At 33.3% G+C, this 23,343-nt stretch overlaps 1 protein-coding gene and 1 long non-coding RNA gene across 2 annotated transcripts; both read right to left on the bottom strand.

The window, feature by feature from the left end:
- Nucleotides 1-6,341: 6,341 nt before the first annotated feature.
- LOC115455866 lies at nucleotides 6,342-14,972 on the bottom strand. The gene is made up of 3 exons (XR_003939829.2): nucleotides 14,768-14,972; nucleotides 7,374-7,466; nucleotides 6,342-6,621 (listed from the first exon to the last, which is right to left on the bottom strand). It is a non-coding gene; the product is annotated as an uncharacterized LOC115455866 (long non-coding RNA).
- A 2,494-nt stretch (nucleotides 14,973-17,466) lies between these two features.
- LOC115455865 lies at nucleotides 17,467-21,682 on the bottom strand. Its single transcript, XM_030184628.1, has 5 exons — nucleotides 20,765-21,682; nucleotides 20,611-20,691; nucleotides 19,484-19,634; nucleotides 18,086-18,310; nucleotides 17,467-17,994 (listed from the first exon to the last, which is right to left on the bottom strand). The coding sequence occupies exons 1-4, from the start codon at nucleotides 21,560-21,562 to the stop codon at nucleotides 18,132-18,134; spliced, it is 1,209 nt and encodes a 402-aa protein (XP_030040488.1). The 5' UTR covers nucleotides 21,563-21,682; the 3' UTR covers nucleotides 17,467-17,994; nucleotides 18,086-18,131.
- Between the last annotated feature and the right edge of the window lie 1,661 nt (nucleotides 21,683-23,343).

The raw sequence follows: 23,343 nt of genomic DNA, 5'->3' as shown, positions 1-23,343 counted from the left end.
AGGAGATAACGTCTGTGACACCTGTGAAGAGATAAGCCACACGTGTCAACTAAACCCGTATGTAATGTGGGTTAGTCACGAACGTATAAATTACAATAACATTTTATTTGTAACTAAACTATATTTGACAACAGCTTTACATTGATAAACGACTATACTGTTGAAAAAAAAATGCCGAGCCATAGAAGTCTTTATTTTATAGCAGAAGAGATGAAAACATGGTAGGTGATCACACGCGCATGAAAATTGAATATAGAACATTGTTGACCCCGAAAATAAAAATATTGAAGGACTTTAATGTATGTTTTGAGGACGTGTAATCTCAGGCTCTTACAAAGTTTCACACAATGTTCTACATAATAATGGACCCTTCCCTATTTGTCTTTAGTACCGCCGTGAACTTAGTCTATGTTTGCTATGAAAATACTACTCACCTTGCGTCTGTATCATTTAGAAGTATCTTTAATATGACAACAGTAAACAACTTATGAACAACGATTATGCGGCGATATAAAAAAAAATACATATTACACTGGTATACCGCAACGAGTTTAATTTACGGTTACCAATTTTATAAATAAATGTATTTCAAAATCATATATGTATAGGAAAAGCGTGACATAGATATGTTCTTATTTATTCGACGTCAAAAAAAGGAGGAGGTTGTCAATTCAACGTGTATTTGTTTTTTTTATTACCTCAAACTTCATCGTCATTTACTAACAATTTGGAAAAAAAAATTGAAAAAATATGCTTCCCCATTGGTCCATAGAAACATTTTTAATATCGGTTCAGTAGTTTGGTTTTAAAACCAAAGTAAACGAAATTGAGAATTTGCGTTCCGTGTTTTTTTTAAATAACTATTAAAATAAAAACATTTTCAATATCAATCGCATTTCATTATGCTCGGTGAACTATAAAAGGATGGTGTGTACTGGAGCCTCAAACGGGACCTTAAATAACAAAGTAGCTCTTTATGCAAAACACAACATCGTTACGGTGTAATGACGAGCTATTTACTCCAAATTGTGTTCTCGGTTAAGCATTCATGTTGTCGTACTCATAAACTATCTTTGTGTTTTCGAAACGTCGTTGAGCATATTAAAGAAAATTCTCCAAGCGATAAATTTGTGAAATTAACAAATATAGCTATGACAACCTCATGGCGTTGTATTACAGTTGGATTGCAGTACTGAGGTCTCGGGTTCAATCCCCGGGTCGGGCAAAATGATATTGGGTTTTACTCAGTAATAGCTCGGAGTTTGGAATTTGTGACCGATATGGCGATAGGCTCGAACCCTATCACGTCATAGGACGAAATCACACTGCGGCTTCAGTGCGCCTCTGCCTACCCCTCCGGGGATAAGAGGCGTGAGTATATGTGTAATACGGATAACTGTTAATTTTATTAAAAGTATTTAATTAATACGTTACTACATTTACTTGTTTTACTGCTGTCGTTTATGTAATAAATAAAATTATTTAACTCTGTAACAAAAATTAAAATATTTAATATATTTTATTAACTGAGCCTATTGTTTATTTCTTTAGTAACTAAGATTTTCCAACCTTAATTATCATTGATCATTAACTCAACCCGTACCAACAGAAGCTGATTTGATGAAATTATGAATAAAGCCGGGTACAAAGCGTTATTACATTGGCAGTGACGTTCATTAACGTCAGATTCCGTGGAAGCTGTGCGAGTCTCGAGATGCGAACTCTTCAATCGCAACGCTTTGATGTCAGCCACATTGTCTTCACAATTATATACACAAAAGAATCGTGAAATTGATTGTGTACACATTATTAAGCTTAATATATTCAGTATTACTGTTGTTTGCTATTGGTGGGATATATTTTATATCCGCCCGGATAGCATCCACCCATGCAAGTGTGTCGCGTTCCGGGATCAGCCTGTGCATATCCGATTCCAACAGGCCGGCATACTTGTGTCGACTGTCGAGAGGTAGCCATCTTTCGTCAGTCGACATTCTCTTGGACCCTACTTCACTTACCTTCAGGTGCAGTGAGGTCAATTTCCCGTGCCGTATATAAAAAAAAAAACAATATTTTTTCAGATATTTTTTGATACACGAAAGCATATTATTACATACATTACAGCAATGTCAATAGTTTACACTGATACACATTGTATCGAATATAAATCACGATGGGTTTTAAAGTGTTACCTGAACCACAATTTATAGGTAAAAAATCGGGAAATTAAAATGCGTTGTCAACTCAGAGTGATAAAGCGACATTTGTTGCCTAACGGGTTGAGTGGACACCCTGTAATTGATACGGGAATATAATGCACAATTTGTACAAAAATCAATTTAAATGGACGCTCTTACGCCTGGGACATAGCATCATTAATGAACATTCTATGATAGAAGCCTGGCCTCACGCCAAATATATATTGACATTAACGATTTTAAGAGGATCTATAATTCGTATGAATGGTGCTGTAACGGTATTTCCTTCTTCAAATTAAGACGCTGTAAATATATAAATTATACTTAAATTAAGATTGCGTCCTGTAAATCTAAAATATTCAGAAATAATATACTCCTAATGAAATTGAAATATCAAAAATGTACAGAGCAAGGAAAACAATTTCGCTGTACCAGATTCCGGCACTTTTAATTAGCAATGAAAAATCTCTGGTAGGTTTCGCAGAAAACAAAGCGGCATTTGTTTTTCTCTCGCTATACTACTGGAGCCAAAATAATGTAACAAATTAGTATTCGGGATACGATTCACCGCGTAAGGGGAATTATCCATTTCCTTTTTTTAACTCTGCGATCCACGGCTTCCGGAGTAGCAAAATCGTCCCTCAGGGGGACATCGTGCATAGTGGAAGTTTACTGAAACACTATAAAATAACACTAGTGCAGGAAGTACGTACCTGAATAACTCATGAGGTGAATATTTGCTTAAGAGCAATATAGGTTACCTTACCCGCTTTTCAATGAAGATTCAAGATATACTTTAGGTAGTAACATCGGCCAAGTTCGCGGATACGAGTTCATTAAAATCTTTGACACAATACCGAGTTGGTTCTCTGTGGATTTCCCGCGTATAATTCTGTAAGCACCTACATTATAATATGAATATCTTGAAGGTGATTGTACCGAAACACAACCTTGTTCAGCCCTCATTAATGCGAACAGAAACAAGCGATAAAGTTGAAACAAAAGAAATAAATAATTTAAGATATTCCACCAGTTCCAATTCTTAAAATACATTCGGCGGAATAAAAATATTTATTGGTCATTCTCGGAGAAGTCGTTAATTTAAAATCGAATTTTCCTGAAGTGGGTGTAACATAAAGCGTTTAGGATATCCCCGGGGAAATTAGAAAATAAATGTAAGAGAACACAGCAACATAAGTTTTCAAATAAACATTCTGTAACATTAAATACAAATTTCCATTAGCAGGTTCGCTTGTTGAAAACAGTTGCGAAATTTTCTAGTTAGATCCAATTACTAAGTAATCGCAATTTAAATGTTGGAAGACATCTAAAAGGTAATATATAACAATGTTTTGTTTAGCTAATTTAGTTTAAATCTTTAGTGGGCGTCTAATATCCGAGTTGTGCAGATCTCGTTCCATCGAGAATTATCATAAATTCGTAATTAAAATGTTTATAATGATCAACTCAACCAAGTTTAGTTTTGTCTGAATTTATGTCATTAGACAGAGTCCGACCTTCAACGAAAATTGCTCTACGTTCATTAAAATATGATATCATAATTATCCCTTTCTTCTTTAGTTTATTCAAAATTATAAAGTAAAACAAAAGCGGCAATAGTCTAGTTGAGCGTGGAACGGACTGCCGAGACTAATGTCAGCAGGTTCACATCCTAACACACCTCTGATTTTTGTCAAGTTATCTGTGTATTCTTTGTTAATCATCGCATTCTTTAGCGGTGAATGAAAACATCGTCAGGAAACCTGCATACCTGAGAAATTCTCTACAGGAATTTTGAGGGTGTGTGAAGTCTACCAATCGGCACTAGGCCAGTGTCGTGGACTAAGGCCTACCCCCTCAGTAGTACAGGAGGGCCGTGCCCAGCAGTGGGACAGTATATTATACAGGACTGATTTATTATTATTATAATATAAAACAAAAGCAGCAGGCACGTATTAATACATACGTAATACTGTATTCAATGTATTCAACAAGATTAAATGATAAATAACAAACCAATTCATGTCACGCTTGAGTCATCAGATCATTAATATTGATTGAACCCTAATATTAGTATTCATTAAATACGTAATTTGCATTTCCCTTGCGTACACACGGCACACATCATTCCCTGTAGTGCGCGCTGTTAAAATCACAGACCTACAGATCAGGCCAGAGCCGGAATGAGGGATTATGATCTAGACATGTCTAGAATTAAATATTAGTCTTTTCATGTAAATTTAGAGCCTTTACAGACTACGGTAATAATAATATCACCATACTCTAATTATGATAATATTAAAAAAAATAGAGCAAAATCTTTATCTTCCAATGACATTGTATAATCAAAATGAAGCGCGATTTTAATATTGCAGTCTACAGTATTATTTTCTATATACATGGGTAAGTAGATACTGTGTTCACCTATCACGAATTGAAAGAACTTCGGTAGTGTTTTTATGTTCTTTTTTAACAAAATAACTACTTACTACCAATCCCGGATGTTGTTAAAAATTGACAAAGACCAAAAGAACATAGAACATAGGCCGCTACCGTGATTGTGAAGTCAGTTATTACTAGCTATTCATAATAAAACGTCTCCAACGCCGAGAGGTTATTTATTGTTCATAGAGCTTTTTTAGTGTTTTACACCTTGAGTCGATTCAAATGATTCATTAAACCTTAAATTTCGCATAGCTTCGGAATAGTCCCATTTTAATTTTATTGGTATAGGACGTTAGACTTCGAAGATGCAGAGGGGATCACTTCAAAATCAAATGGGATTCTTTTTATTTTCGTTTCAGTTAAGGTTTAACATACTAAAAATATTGTAGTTTGACCTTGAAAATGCAACAGAGAACTCTTCAAAACGAAGAAGGATGTGAAAACTTATATTTGAATTGGCTTTTAATTTTGGAGGCTTATGCTTAAATTGTTGCAAATTATACTTACTAAACCACTGTTTATAAAGCTTTTGTACGAAATTATAGTAAAAATATTAACGTAAAACCACAAAAGTATCTAGTGCATGAAATGACAGAAAAATTACTTACATCTCATTATTCAAATAGAATTTCTAGTGTGTTCTTACTTAATTAGCTACTTTCGTTTTACCTGTGTATTTTTTCAATTGTTATCCCTACTTTGAAAAGTCCAGTTATATAAATGATTTAAATTTAGTTAAAGAACTATTTATATAACCTTTTGACGCATCATAAGTGAAATTTCATTCGCCTACATGATGCATAAATTATTTTTATTTATTAAAGCCTCTCCGCAATTTTTTTAATGGAGGAGATAAGCGAGCAAGGGCCTTTAAATTAATGGTCATCGCCGTCCGTATATTACAATAGTAAATGAACCATAAATGCATTACCGGACTTTGGTAATAGTATGTAAACCCTATATAATACAAGAGTTTAGAATCAATTTAGATTACAAACTGGTATGGCGAAATGATAACTTATAAGTATGAAGTTGACTAAATAAAAACGCTATGTTCTTCGGCAGAAGCCATGATTATGCAGGCATATCATGTAGGCTGGTTAGCGAACTTGACTCGTAAGAATGATCCATTATGTAGTTTTTTCGCCTGGTATACAGTGGTTACTAACTAGTTGGGTACAAAATATAAAACTTAACTCTCAACTACGGCGCTGGTCAAGAGTTAGGGTAATCAGGTCGCTGAATGAAGGGTATAATCGACCTGCTGCGGTTGCGATGGAAAACTTTCGCGACCCTCACGGGATCCCTCAACAAATACTCGTACCTTCACCGTAAGATATTGCTTTGATCCCTCACGGTGTTTGCTGTTTGATTGGCCACTTTTAAACATTCAATCAAGTGATAATGTACATTATTTTAGCATAAAACAGATAATCATAATATTGTTCAATTAAATACAAACATACTTTATTATAAACACAATGATTAAAAATAAGTTATTCATTCTTAAAACAAACGTTATACTGATGAATATTGTTCTAAAAACAATTATTTTCACCTCACGGTAAGTGTAATCCGAGCTATTAAAAGCAGACGGATGCACTTTGTTGGTGCACAATGTACATAGAATTTTAAATTCTTATTTTATGGAACCTCTCAAAGATGAAAATTTTTAATATAATATCTAGCGCTTTTATAAGAAGTGACGTATAACAGAAACATTTTATATTCCTTGGTAATTTATTTAATATTTTTATGAGCGACGAAGAGGATGAACTTAGCAATTCTCCTATCTAATTGACCACTCCGTAGAGAAATACAAAACGACTGCGCAGCCTGTGTCTATTTCTTAATATTAAATATTTATCGAAAATACTTTTCTATATTTATGTTCAACGTAATTGTTCTACAGTCACACTTTTTCTCTTGTATTCACTTAACAACTGGATCAATCCATTGCCTTGTTTATAAAAAAATCCTGCAACAATGGAAGTTCAATCTTTCAGCCAACAATTCATAAAAACGCACGTCACGCTTATCGCATGAGCAGAATAAATAAAAGTCACTTAACGTCGTTTATTTCATCGCGAGCACTGCTTCCCAGACACGATAGGAAAGGCTGTCTGTCACATGTAAAATACTCATAATATCTTACGATTGCGTATTTTGTTTACACAAGATATGTAAGAGAGAAGGTTAAAAATATAAATATAATGTAAATCGTAGGTCGGAAAAGTGACTATCAGCTTAAACTTGATGCTAAGTCTAGTGTGGATAGTGACTTTGTTGGCCAGTTGTCAAAATTACGTCGGCTGTCCTCGGACGACGTATGTAGGAGAAATGTTGTTTTTTTGTAAATTTGGATCGCTTTTGAATAAGTATTCTTACAAATCCTAATGATTCAAAATAAAGATGAAATTCCTGTGTTGCGCTCAATTTAACTTTGATCATATTTTGATCAGAAATCTATAGCTCATTAACGACATCAGCAACTATGCAATCACGCTACATCAGAATTATTTTACATGTAAGTTCTCACGATAACGTGAGATTAAATCCAGTTAATATGATTATAGCGTTTAGGTACTATTAACAAATTCGATCTAAATCGTTTCGTGCTTTGCGCGCGTTGATATTGCTGCGCCCCAGCCAATGCTATCTTTACTTTTAAACCTGCATGAAGATTAACATCAGCATTATATAGTAGGATAAAAAATATGACCACAATACCTTCGCTGTTAGGTCCCGCACGGATATAGCATCCGTACTTACTTATTGCCGTGAAACATTATTCTCCCATAAAACTGTCGGTGGCTGCAGTCACTGAAACCAGTTTTAATTTTATAGTAGTGTAGTATTCCAGGGGCTGAGTAGCTTTGCTCTAAAATATAAGACTTTAATGTGATAGAGTGGAAAATATCAATAATTATTTTTTTGGATACGTAAAGTTACATTATGTTGTAAGTACCTAAATAGAACGGTAAACATTTTTGAGCCTACATCTCTCGTAGTGGCAACTATCTCGCGGTATAGATACATTTCATACAGAACCCAAATATAATTTTAGTCAGATTCGCGCTTCCTGCCTCCTTTTGATCTCGTAATATAACCACCAACCTAACACATATTGCGCCGCGCCGTCTTACCCATGCTTGCCAAACCGTTTTGTCAACAACATAAACGTATTTGGATAGTCAATATACTAACTCCCTTATAACTGTACTAATTAGTTTTTAACTAAATACTGCTTTGTCATTTTCTTACTAAAATCGTGAATGTAGATTGTGAAAAGTTGGTATTAGTTTGAAGTAATCGCGAAAATCACTATATGGGTAATACATAGTTAAATAGCCGGATAAAATTATAAAAATATTCCTAAGACCTACAAATTTTATCACCTAAACCCTTTCTCAGCTTTGTATTATCAGTTTTATATGTATTTATTTTATGTAAGAATACATTTTTAGGTAAGAAACGTAGTATGTTTCTTGTGATGTTATCTCCTAAAGTGACCTTTTTAGATCCGTAGTACACGCACCGCTGGAGGGTGGTCTTGACCTAAAATGTCCATAACCCAGAGTGTTTCACACCGCTTTCTTCCCGGGATTTTTGTTTTTAATAGATCGTGTATATTTTAAAATAAAGGCATACAAAATCATCGCCTTCGTTTTAAACAAACATAAAATGCCTCATAAATGCAGTAACAATGCGTATTAATGGACTTTGTCTGCATGAGAAAAACGTGAATAGGTCATTAATATTTTTTACAAAGGTAAAGTCTAACAATTACTATTCTAGTAGATTTGAGGACCAGGGCTACGGTGAATGCCATTATTTTAATTTTAATATGATATCTCGTAGGTGCTTTCTCTGACAGGTATATGTATCTGCAGCCTTGACTATCACTAATAATCAATTACAAATCTCTAACACTTATCATACTATACAAAATACTTATCATACTATGCCATTTTAGCCACTAAACCATTGGTTTAGTGGCTAAAAGTAAGTATTGACTTACTGTAGTCATTTTGTTATTAAAAAATGTTACGAACTGTAAACATTTTAAAAAAAATACTAGAAATATAAAAAAAAAACTAAATTTACATAGGAATTTTTAATATTCCTTTACGTATTCAGTTCTAAAGAAGTAATAATTACTTAAAAATCTCTGATGCAACATTTAAACCATTCATAACTTTTAATGTTATACGCACCATGAAATATTGAAGTGTGTTTAAGGAAAAATTCTATTGAAGACAGGTTGTTTAACCACCGTTCTTACGGTACATACGGGCATGTGAAGAAAAGCAAAACTTTGTGAATAAATGATTGCACAAGTTCAACCAGCCTTATTAAAAATTTATAAATGTGTTTAAACTTGAGCAAATAAGTTTTATGTTACAGCGCTTTTCATATTTAACTTTCATTAACTACTGGTTAGTGTGCTCAAATGATATTTGCATGTGATTACAATATGTATTATTTTTAACCGCAATACTTTCACTGACGTCTAAACTGTAACTGTCGTCTAGAAAGACGCTTGACTAAAACAAGTTTGTATTTTTGATCAAAGAAACAAGTAATTTATAAGTACCTTAAATTTAGGTAACAAGCAACAGCAAAAATGTAATTTACTGATAAATTTACGTGAAGTGTTCCCATATAATCCATCAACTTTTCAAGTAAAATTATAATCTGATGGACTAAAATACTTCAAAAAAAATAACATCAGATAAAAACTAATAGGAATTTATCTAATTAAATGAAATAATTAAAAACTAAACAGAGCTAATCATATCTGCCTCAAAGTAAAGCGACTTACGCCTCTTTTCTGTGGATTTTACCTGAAATGTTTGTAGATCACAAGCACACTAGGCATTAAAATTTCAAATTGATTAAGGACTTATACAGCGTATTCAAGAGGTGCCGCTCTATTTCGGGACGGGACCGATTCGACCCCAAATTGTGGCTATTAACTAAATTAACAATTTAGCTGTGGCCAGAGGTGGGAATCTAATGCGGTTGATTACACTGCAGAATTGCGTTAGCCATCGATTAGGGTGTCTGCTCCTTAAATAACGTTCCCATTCGATAAATGAGTATTAAAATTCAATTTTGTCTGACATTTGCTCTGTTTATTGACACCTAGTGACTAACTCCTAACGAAAAGCAATTTTTTTTGTACACTGTGAGCCATCTTAGCTTATACAAGGTATCTACAGTCACATATTATATTTAAACTCCACTGTTCGCCCCCACGCGTTCAAAACATTAACCCCATAATTATTTCTGGAAATACTGCGTGGTACGTGATAAAATTTTCCATAAGTGTATTGCAGGATTTACTGTCTGTTCGTACAGATAATAGAAGGAAACGAAGCTTGAAAATGGCATTACCTCGTTTAGCTCGTAAAATGTAAGAATCTCCCAACACTGAGTCTCAGGTCGCACTCATTTAGACTACGTTTATTTTAAGGCTTAACATACATTATTGCACCGCCTTATCTTGTGTTACGTTAGTTAATTTGATCATAAATCAGAGCTATATTACCTTCTTTATAAATAGGACCTATAAAGTTGCTAGTTGTGTTAAGAAATAATTAAAAAATTGTTTTAATAACAATTTTGTCATCAAATGATACGTTAATTCATCATTTAAAAAAGTTATAATTTGCGAATACAGTCACATTTTATCTCGTAATGTAAATAACGCAAAACTAATACAAACATCTAAGGATATCTTTTAATCACATTAATGACTTAATTTAATGCAGTTGTAGTTAAGTTCAAACGCGTAAGAAAATGAAAATAATCGTGAATGCTTAACCTAATCTGTTCGTAGCAGGTCGTAAAGTGCGCAACGCAATTATACCTATTATTCTAAATCCCTCAAAAGTCCTTCGGTGAAGGTCGTTATGCTGCTCAGCTTTTCACGATTCATTTGATTTGATACAATTTTCAAATATTTGCGCTTTCTTCACTAACTTTTATTAGTGCAACTAATTAATTATGATTAAATTAATATTAGGACATTCCATGCCTAATATAATTAATATTGAGAATTGTATTGTGTTCAGACTGAGGTTTCTGGTTGACTATGGTCGTTATTACGTGTAATAACTACATATCCAAGACTTCACATTCCATTGGATATCGTAACATCCATAGATGTAGAAAGGATTATTAATAAGTTTCTTACATCAGAACAGATTTTAAAAAATTAAGAACTTTTCTATCGAAATTATTTCGCCGCAAACATCTCAAATTCAACGAATTTCTTAAAGTTATGATCAACAAGAAGTTCGAATTAATTGTAGCCCTCAATCCTAACCACTTAAGTTCGGGAATGTTTGATTGGCAATAACTAACTGAACAGCCAAGGGATCTGTGGCAGGGCCTCTCCGTAGATTACTGCCTACACGCGTTATTAGTTGATAACAGGAGAGATCGGGGCTTGGGTGACTGCGCAGCATCTCGGCACAACTTATTAACTTGGAACCTAAACCCGCATGACTGAATGTCAGTGACTTCTAATATGTTAGTATTAGTAGCATAATTTATTTAGTAAGCTCTCTTAAAGAAAATATTGTTTATTTTACTAATGATTCGACTATTAAATATGAGACTGGAGGCCAAGTCGAAAATATTTTTTAACCAGACAAACCCTGGTATATTTTTAATTCGAAATCATCGATAATATCATCATATCTACAGACGAGAGATGCGAAAGCTTTTAAAAATAAACCACAGGAAATATAGTAATAAACAAAAACAGTGAAGAGAAATTAAGTACAAAATACCGTGAATCTGTTGAAAGGCAGAGACCCTCTATGAACGACCCTGTGAGCAAATGTAACATTAGACCTCAAGCAAACAAAGATACCAGCATTGACATTCCAAGACAAACTGACATAAAGCAAATACTAGGGAGATTCAATTCTAAGTAACGTCAAGATGGATGCGTGAAGAAAGAAGATGGCGAAAAGGTTGCCATCAATCATATAAGAGATGGAACGTACCTTTCCCAACTCTGGGTGATGTACTCACTGCTCCTACGGGAATATGGGAGTGAGTGCGTAAATCTTATCATAAGTTACGAATATACGTCCCACTAAACTGTTAAAGATAATATTCAGAATTGCATCCATTAATTACAATACCTAAGTATATAAATGACGTATAGGTACCCAAGCAAAACAATATCTCTATGCAGACCAATTATTTTTTATTTAAATCTAAATCTAAAAGATAATGACATTTGAAAGAGAATATACTTTTATAAAATATTTCAATAGATATTATAATGCTTCTGCAGAATTTTGAAATGCGAACTATAAGACTGAAAAATATTGCGCTTTATTATTCCTTTATAGCTTCAAGCAATTTAGCTTCAATTTAAAAATATAATGAGATGCTTTATAAGTTATGTCAAATAAAATATTTTTAACGATATCTACGTTAATAGTCTTTTTAAATTTTAACAAACTCAAAAGAAGGTTACTCTTTGAGTCGTAATTTTTTTTTATGTTTGTACAGCTATAATTCTTTACCCCATGGTCTAATTTTAATTATTATTTTTGCACGCGATAGCATATAGCTTCGCAAAGGTCCCAATTTAATTTCATTGCTATAGGACCTTGGACATAGAAGATAAGGAGAACTCCTCAAAAATTAAATAAGATTTTGATGATTCCTTTTATGTTTTTTTTTTTGGGGGGAAATCGGCTTATCAACCACTGCGAGAATTCCTTTTGTGTTAGGTTTATGTCGTCTAATAACTTTTGCTCGCGACTCTGCCCACGATGAAGTACGTACCTAGTATAAAAGTAACCATCTTGGAATAAAAATTATTCAGTTCTCAGGGATTATATAACCTTGTATATTATTATTAGTTCTATTCGAAGTTACATAATCAGTACAATAATTTCAGAGAATAGCAGATCTATGTGACTGTTTAAATTATAATTTTCTAATACCCCGAGCTAAAAATTACGATCAAAACTTTATCCATGAATAAACCTGTATTTAAATTTAACTGCTAACGTTAGTCCACTACGAACTTCATATTCCGTGATTTTTTCGAATAGACGTGGCTCTGACAGCCGATGGACGGGTGCAGTTTTATACATTTTGCCCATTTGTGCGAATAAATCGGCATACCTTTCACATCATGCAAAACCCATTCAATACCTCGAGTTATTTGCCTGTTGAGTTGCGGTTTTGGATTTATTATATTATTATACTTCAACTATTTAACGATATTCAAAAACCCATTCTCCATAAGGATTAATTGTTTTGTGTTTGAAAAAAAGATTGCCGTATCCGACATATACGCGCAATGGCGTCTACAATTCTTACAGGATTTAATACAATTATCATTATTATCTTAGTAACATTAGTTTATAGTATATACGTATTCCACAAATATGAATTTATAGCTAAATTTCAGACTAAGTACCTCGAAATACAGGTATAATTTGATATAAAAGTGATGAACAGGACACAAAAGCTTTTTAGCACCTTTCCCACGGTCATTGGGCGACGTAATTCGTCTTCGTTAATAACAAGGCCTGCGCGTCCTTATGGCCAACATTCATCAAAGAAAAATATTTTTACCTCACAAATATAGCTGTGTAACTGTGAAAAATGGACTCAAATTACCCGAAATATCCCTTTATCGCTAAGAGATGGAAAACTGCTGCTTTCTCTTTCTGTTATAACTACATACATATAATTTTAACTTCATACAAATAATGCGTAATATTGTTTGAAAAGATATAACTTGGTTTTTTTAAAACAATGTATGGTTTTTACTGGCGTAGCAAAACGGGCTTTACACTGTGTCCAAATGTATATTAATATGAAGGCAGAACGCAAGAATATATCTACTATCCACAATATCTACTATCTGACCTCAATGATTTATCGGAATAAGCTATTGTGGCTTAATAGCAACACAGAACAATGTCATATCACGATGCCAAACTTGATAGAGAAATCGCATCTCGTGCACATGTTTTAGTGCAGATATGTATGCACATGTAGGCATAGTTAGACCAATAACGGATATTTCTTATAATCACCTCAACAAAGTTCTCACGTGTCGACGATGCGGGCACACGTTTGCATATAAAATTGTTTATTTTAGACATATGAGGGTAGAGCACACAAAAGGCTTCGAGCTTCGGCCACCAATGAAACACAGCAGTAGTCATAAGCTATTTAGCGTGGCAGGATACATTGTAATATCAGTAAAAAATCTAAAACAAAACAGTCATGTAGTCGTAATATTTATTTCAAACCCATCCATACATAACATTATAAGTCTACCCTCGTCTTCGCTTTTCAATGTATTGATCCTTCGCTCAACTATCGCACGTAGGGAAATTATTGTCAATCGAAGTCGTAATAGGAAACTCTTGATTGTCCCCTGTCAACATTAAATTCAAAGCTATCCAATATGTAAAAAATATTTGTCGTAAGATATGTATAGCAATATTTCTCGCGAATACTGATTCCGAAAATCTCAAGGGTTATAATTGGATTAAGAGCGAGTGACGTAAACCTCAGACCTGTCAACTCTATTCTACATTACTTTACGTCCTAATCTACATTTTCGGTTATTTAAAAAGGCCTGGCAAAGCGGTGCAATTTTGATTTCATTATGTATAATACGAACAAAATTCCTAAGCAATTGGGACAACAAAGTTGTTTTTTGCATGTTAAACAGTTGGACAGGATTTTAAGTACGTTTTATAATCGTGTTTCATACATTAAGAATTATGGTCACCAATAAATGTTAAACTTAATGTGATAGCTCTCGTATGAGGTCTTTTTGAAATAAGTTTTGTTTAATTACTTCTCCGACCTAGTGCGGATAAACCGATAACACAAAATAAATGAAATCTAATGTTGGATACATTAAACTAGTAAAAGATTCCATATTTTATCAATGATCTTTATCATTATAACAACTGATAAAAAGCTATTATTAACCACTAATTTGGTGAGTAGCAACTACCGAATGAGATTAAACTTGGAGAAACTCCGTAAGACAAACGCAAACCGAGAAATTCGGTAATAGCCACTTTCCAAATTTGTGTAGCAATAAATTTACTCACAGTGTGTTCTTCATTCGTTGTTGTTAAAAGCGGGCAGAAAAATTGTTGCAGAATATTCCAGAAATGTTTTGCGCGAATATAAAGGGCTACATCTTACATTTTTCTCGCGGCACAATAGATTTCCGTGCGGCTCGCTCCAAAATATATTTTGACATCGAATTGTCCAAAGCCTCTGTGTATTAATAAATCAGGTGTTTCTTGTATCGTTCGTAGCGAACCTATATTGGGTATTTTTTTAGATTCAGGTTTTGACAACGTATGTAATATTTGAATTTATAAAGAAGTAATTATATCAGAACATATTATCTAATAAAAATGGTTTAAATATAAACAGTCTAGAGTCTACTACTGCGATTATTTAAATATGACACATAAGTTATCTTACATAGACTTATTCCAACAAATCTAAATAATTTATTGTGTATTTTTCCTATCTAAACACTCTATAACCGTTAATTATTCTTTGTAAAGAACAGTTAATTAATCAAAGTCAAAACGTTTTTTATCACGTCAATTTCTCTCCGAATGACGCGTGTCACGTAACCACACATATTTTGCATCCCCTAATACTATCTAAAGATATAAATAGCAGTCAATCGATCAATCCACAAGAATCGAGCTTAAACCGCTCCCAATATTCACAGGGCTTACCTCAGCATGATTTATTGTCCCCAGTTTACGTACAAAAGCCACCTTTTGAAAATACAATCCGTTGCTGGTTCGGAAGTCATAACTTACTAGATTAGGCATATATAATATTATGATAACGGGTGAGAATTTTATACAAGTTTCAGCTAAAAATATGTGTGTGGCCGTTTACTTTTGTTCTATTTTGTTTTTCTGAAGTTTCACAGTACTCTAGTATCTATTGTCGATGAATAGCCTATATTTAAGTATGACTTAAAGCTTTTGCTCCTGTGCTATGTTTTTAAATACAATGCTCGAAATACGCTCCAGAGGAAGCGGTAAAAATATACACACTAAAAAAACTAGTGATACACGTAAGGCCAAAGCTTATGTAATTCGCGTTTTGCGACTGGCCAGTGTTTATTCAGTTTTTGGGACGTCATTCTTTTCGGTGAGTCGTTGTATTTTTAACGGTGCGAAACTAAACACCTTATAGTTTCGTCATTTCCGACTATACAATTAAATTACGTCGATGGTCTTATACTTATCGAACTGTAGCGGTAATTGGTACACATATATATTAAAATGTTACTATAGAGAAATAATTGTTTTGAAAGTGATAGCCTATTTTAATAGAAACAATCAGTTATTAACGGCACAAACAATTTTGCATGTTAATCTGGTTTCAAACAAATCGACATAATTGTATCGACTGCTAAGTCATAATCATCTTTCATTAATCTTCTATTTAGATTCATCTTCTATTTAGACCCGTCTCCACTTACCATCAAGTGCATTAGAGTCATTTCGCGCACTTCGCGATTATTAAATAACATGTTTTAGCCTATGTAAATATAATAATAACAAATTATTATATTCCAAGATCTTATACATACATACATAACATCACGCATTTATCCCCGAAGGGGTATGCAGAGGCGCAACAGGGCACCCACTTTTCGCCAAGTATGTTCCGTCCCATGATGTGATAGGGGGCGAGCCTATCGCCATATCGGGCACAAATTCCAGACTCCGGGCTGATACTGAGCAGAAAAACCCAAATATCACTTTGCCCGACGCGGAATTCGAACCCAGGACCTCAGAGCGCTATTGTACCGGGCATGCAATACAACTACGCCACCGAGGCAGTCCATTAAATATTTTATAATAGAATTTATCTTGACACCATGTCGTTATAATCTCCGTATAGAAGAAAACCCTCTCGATCCTACCAGCATACATACATATATCTTGAAGTGTGAGGTATAGAGCAGTTTCATGTGAAAGCGACGCATGTGCCTATTACTGCGTACATGCCTCTTGGCTCGGGGTTTGAGTGATGGCCACACTGCAATCAGTTGGTCGTTAAAGGGCAATTTGTTACTCGAAATACTACTCACTAATGTTGCTCGACCGTGTCAACCATGCTGGAACTTTATGTGAGTTTGTTAGTTGAATATCAGATTTAAGATTAAGGCATTCGGTGTAGTAGTGTATGTCGTTTAGTCGTAAATAATAGGTATGCCATTCATTAGTTTTCTTGTTATAGTTATACAAATCTTTATGAAAAGAAATGTAGAAAATATATATACATGATTACTAAAAAAACCTTCAGTCAATTCCATGATAAGAGACTCTTTAAAATTTTCAGCGTGGGTGTAACAAATAACTTCGCATTAGATTTCTCGAAGAAAGGTAGCAACCATTGCTATCAATAAAACAATGCATAGACGGCGAGCGAGCACTGTTGCGTTCTAGTTTGTTGCCAGTGTAATTACTCGGCAGCAGTCAGTAAGCATAGATATCACGATGAAGCAGCTCTGTGACTTGCGGATATTTGTAATTCAAACTTCTTGATGATATAACTATTTATTAAGAGTTACAGTCTCGACATTTAGTTGGATAAAAAGATACTATTATAAAAACATCTATAAAATAAAAACTCTTTATTATGCACAATGAAAATAAATTAAGTCGATAACAATAATAAATACAATAAGGACCATATTGTCGGTCTGGAGCTACCTCCAACTTCATAGTTATAACCAAATAGCGCACAGTAAATTATTTTATATACATTTTTTTATACAAAAACACAGCACAAACAAACACCTCAAAAGTATTCACTTAAAAGAACATATAACATAGTAAAATAACGTAACGGTTGAAAGCCCCCCTAAACTTGAATTATAATGAAAACGTTTGGTCATAATACAAGGAAAAGCCTTTGATTGATTTGAAACATATAATGAAATTTCATAATAAAAGAACTAACAAAAATTGCAGTCTATTGTTGCCCTACAATACAAAAACAACATGGCTCTTTTCGGTCACATTACCTTATCGTCATTTTTTAATCACATTACTAGTACACATCAAATCGATGCTCTTCAAACGCAAAAGTTAAATTAGAAGATAGTACTTTAACAATAGACAATAATTTTAGTTTACAAAATAGTTTGAAATCAGCGACAGCAACTCATTCACGTAGATTTATCGTCAATTTAATTTTATGGAAGGATTCGTTGATTGTACACATGGTAAAAAGGCGTTTTTTCTTTTTTCCCGTTTTCGCTCCCGTTCCCGCGTATACACGAAGACTGTTACGGACAGGAAATTACTTTGGTTAGATGAAATAATATATCTCCGTCAAAATCTGATAACATTTTCAGTTCCAATTATTATACTTACGTTCAATACTTGACAAAATACAAAAATCGTTCCATTTTAAGCTTTCTTACGGCGGATTAATAACTTTTTCAAATTGCATCAATATAATAAGATATGTGACGAGCAAACCAACAAATTTAAATGGTAACGAAATATCAACATCCAATATTCGCAAGAGTCTGAATGAAAAATCCCGGTATTCCGTGAACTCCAATAACGCCCTGGCAATGCTGCGACACGATTTATCTGCAAAATGGACGTTTTATGTACAGGGCCCTTATTCTGTATGATAGTGTAAACGCGTAACGCGGCCGTGTCATGTTATCTTCGAGAAATGTGCGTGGAATGGTATTCTGTAAGTCAAATTTCTATAGTCCTAAACATGATGCGTTGTGTTACGCGCTTGTTACGCACTGTTAAAATAACGCGCGGGATAGAGAATAAGGCCCCAGAATAAGGGCCCTGATAAGTATTACTTTTTATTAACAGTTGTCTAATGAATATACTAATTACCATGATACCAATACAAAAATACATTAAAATTACTAAAGGTTCGCGTAACTTCATGACAATAGAAGTGAAATTAGTGAGGAAATTTATATTTCAACCTTATGCAACATTGATAGAGTATAAAATTGCATATAAAAAAAGTATTGTACAGCGAGATCCCTTTGTCTGCTGAAGAAAATAGCTTGCATACAATATTTTGCTCTGTTTGGATTTCATGGGATTCAAATATTATCAGTGAAACAAAAGTTTGAGTTATCTAAAATGGGCCAACTGTGGAACTATGAAACAACTGCTTCTAAGAGAAGCGCCATAAAAAAACACACTTTTTGTTGTTGCATTATTTAAGACAAGTAATATGTAACAATTCACTATTACTTCTTTAGAACGCCCACACGATCCCAATAGAACACAAGACCTCTGGCTCGAGGCTGATCGAGGGAGGTTCCGATCACTTACAATTAATTGACCTACATTATTATGTAACTAGCTTCTGCAATAATAGTTACAACTTTATCTGAATCGATTAATCAAGACAAATATACATTCATTTTATAAATAGTTAATGATTAAGGAATGGGTAACGCCCATGTTATCGCAAATATCCATCACATTACCGACTAAACATAAAGCTCGCAGCTTAAGGGACTAATTCATATTGTGTCGGACACTAATTGCGTGAACCCAATAGAAATTCTCGTAGCCAAACTGATGTTGCTACGCGTAGGTATTATAATAATGTTGTCTCGCACTTAGCCTGGCAATAAACTCTTGCTTTTTATTTTCTCGCAATATTTTTCACTAACGTTCGAGCGCGGGCTGCTCTTAAATATAAATCATGTTAAAACGATGCGCTGAATTTTTAAAACTTTCACTATCTAGAAGAGATGGTGAAGTAAACATTTGTGTTACCTAGTTTGTTTTCATAGAGTCTTGAAGCGAGCAGTTCTCTGAGATGACGCACCTCGTTGTGAATATGGCTTCCGGACACGCAAGGTGCAAACATAGGGACCATTAGAGTCGCGATGAGGCCAAAATCAGATATCATATTATCCACAAATTGCTAAAACATACAATTATTAAGTAATAAAATGGAAAAGTGGAGAATACTGAGAACGAAAATCTGAATTTACAAAAAGAATAAGTATAAACGTGAAATATGTGCTTAAAACAGAACGCCCATTTAAATTTTCTCGGGTGAGAAATAAAAATTGTAATATTTGATCACATTGAATAATAAGCATCCGTTTTCACATAAACTATACATACTCTTAATTGTTATACATTACATTACAAACACATTCCAAATATTTTGTCAGTTCATTTATTCAGATCAATAATAGTAAAATAAGAAGCTAATTATTTAGATCTAATACACTAGTTTTAATTTAACAAATGCATTAAAATTGTACTAATTCATATCGATGACTCAATCATTATTTTAACAAATTAATTTATTTCTTTAGTTAATTCTATGATTAAATTTCCAAAAAAAAGGAATTTAAGTGTACAAGCTAGGAAATGGAAGCACACATAAGCACGACCCTATTTAGATCACAGATGTGATAGGAGGGAAAATATGTAACAATTTGAAACAAAAATTACATTTTATTGTACATATTTATATGTTCGCGTATGATTGCGTAATCCGGAACGTGAGTTTAGGAAATGTCTAAATGTTGGGTGGAAGTAATATATGGCGCTATCACATTGAATATTGTGAAAATTTCGCGAAACCGTATATTTGACTCTAGCTGCTATGAAATTTTTAAACCAAACTGGTGCAATCGGGGGCATTTATGATATTGTTTTTATTTTCAGAACCACACATTTATTCGAACGTTTTATTTAAAACTCTCCTACCAGTTATACCACATTACCCAACCAAAAATACGTGCTAGTCGCCTTACTAACTACTAACCTGGATAATGATCCTATTGAATGACGGTGATACTGATAATGTTATAGTTAGCAGAATGAAGAGTGCGCATAGAAAGAAAATAAATTAATGGCGCAAATATTCTGTAAATATTTCTTACCTCGCCTCTGATGATGTTTAACGAAAAATGATAACAGTAGCTCAGCACAGAAATAAACGACGCAACAATTATCATCAGCAGCTGAAATTTGTAAATGAACACGTTAAAATGAATTAATGCATACATATATTATTACGTACCAACGCTACCTTACCTGCCATTTAACCGCCGCAATCAAGTAATTGTTAGCTTGAAAAGCTATGTAGTACAAGTCCATTATCTTTTTCATCTGAGAGTTCAAATTATCATTGCATTTTTTGAAGAAAACGTATTTACTAGAAACAGTTTTTTTTATATCTTTGGAAGTGGTCAAGGATAATTGCATATAGTAGTTGATCAAACGCAATCTAGGAAGCAGGAGGCTTATCGCATGACCATAGTAATGGAGTTCCCAAGAGACAGCAACATGCACAGGTATTATGTGGAACAGATATTGGGTCAGCGTCGGCAATCCGTAAGGTATAAAAAACAATACGATGATATAGACAGTTAAAACACACGCTTGCACGTAACACCTTATAGACAAAGGATCAGCTTTTGGTCTACAACCGACTTCCATATCAAACTTATTGATTTCATTATAATACCGACACATTCGTTTATAGGAAAATAAATTATACAAAGCACAAAACACATACGACAGAACATTCAAACACAGAATAAGACCCATAAAGAAATTGTTTTTAGAAAAAGTGATATACAATATAGCAGAAACACCACTCAAGGAGTAAAATATACTTAACACTATCAGAATATAGTTGCCGGTTAGAATGGGTATTCTATTAATGCCGATGAGGAGCCCGCCAATCATATATATTTTGGACAAGATATCCACGAAGGGTTTCGATTTAGTTTGTATGAATGTGTTTATGCGGACCGTCGGTAGCGTCATGGCTTCGACGAGGGTAATGTGGGTCTGCGATAGCCACGATACAATTTCATTTACTAACATCGAGAAAGTCAATAACAAGATTAGTTTTGACGATAATGTTATTCGTATTTATTTATATAACACCATATTTCATTTCTTTAATTAATTAAAAAGCCCTGACTGATGAGAGTAAACACACGCATTATGAAATGTCAAAATAATGGACTTATCGCTTTAAACATGACGTTTTTGTTGATGGTATCTGTATTGTTTATACCTAAGCTTCTAATACACTATAATAATGAATTGGATATCGATTTACCGCTCTGTCGACTGCGCCGCATTGACGCAAATTTATGTTTATTAGAATTAAACTATATTATATTTTCTCGTATACTGAGAGTTTTTCTTATCATACTACCATATTTTTGTACATCGGTTATCCCATAGTATTTTTCCAAAAATTCAATACCATAATGTCAACTAGTACAAAAAACATATCTAATTGAACAACGTTGTGGTTGCCATTTTGATTTACGGTAACAAAACTGCTTATTTTGAGGTGTAATATCTTTCCCGACTTTTACATGAAATCATTTGTTAGCCTTCTACCTAGTATATATATAAAATATGATAAGAACATAATTTGACCAAGTTTAATTTCAAACAATTTAGCTCAGCAAACAATGAATCTAACTAAAGTTTATCTAGGTAATAGTTTCATCTATTTACACGAGTGTTACATAGAACCAATGTTGTTAATCAGAGTCTAAGCATCACTGAGTAATTAATCATCAGCTTTGGAAGCACGCCAAGACAATGCATTTCACAATTAACCAATGCCTGAAGACAGATCGCTACCTATTTTTCTGGAGAATAAGACAACAAAGCAACAAACATTTGTACACATTAAACGCTTAACAGTTTGAATTATAGTAGACTACACTTTCAGAGTTAATAACGTGTAAATATTATCTTTATAAATAGTAAACGTCTTCCACGATTATCGAAGTTTCAACTAACTTTCACTGAATCACTACTTAGTTAAGTTTCACATAAATCAAAGTTTACTTATTAAATTAATATGGGTAAGTATTATAAAGGAATGGAATGTTATAAGTGATTTTTTAGTTAAACACTATTTAGGATTCATTAAAATGATTCAATAGAACATATTATAGACACCACAGAGACATTAGCGTATTTCTTTAAATAAATTGAAATAATTTTGTTATTGAGATTTCTTCTGTCTCACCGGTTTTTTTTTGCCTTAATGCATTCATTCTGTATATTATGTGATACAATGAATAAATTAAGATAAACAAATAAGAATGTAGTAACAGAAATTTTCGTAACAATATTTAAAACAAACTCATTACGTACATTTATTTTAAGAAAAAATACTTAATTGCTAAATAGACAATGAAAGCACTAAATATTCGCTGCGATTATTTTATTATCAAGATATCTAGTAGTAGCATAGTAACCAACTATTTCACCTTTAAACGAATAGGTACTCTAACAGAATATAACTTAACAATTTTGTTACTCTGTGATAATGACCTCATATAACAACATACTTATTTTGTCGCACTGTAACAGAAACGAAAACTAGAACATAAAATCTTAAAACAATTGATAGTAATAGTGCAAAACAATTTTCGAACAATCGAGAACAATTTTTCCAATACTGCTATTCGTCGGACGAATTATTGAGCAAACTGTTAAAAACTGTCTGTGTTAACTCCGGTACAAGAAAACTTATACTGTAAAATTATTTATTTTAAAACTCGCTTCGTCTTATGAATACATTGTGCAGCGGTATGTTCTTGAAGATTATGATGCTCGAAAACAGCTTACAT

Source organism: Manduca sexta, chromosome 10 (genome assembly GCF_014839805.1).
Source record: "Manduca sexta isolate Smith_Timp_Sample1 chromosome 10, JHU_Msex_v1.0, whole genome shotgun sequence".
Taxonomy (NCBI): domain Eukaryota; kingdom Metazoa; phylum Arthropoda; class Insecta; order Lepidoptera; family Sphingidae; genus Manduca; species Manduca sexta.
This window is presented reverse-complemented; position numbering and strand designations above follow the sequence as displayed.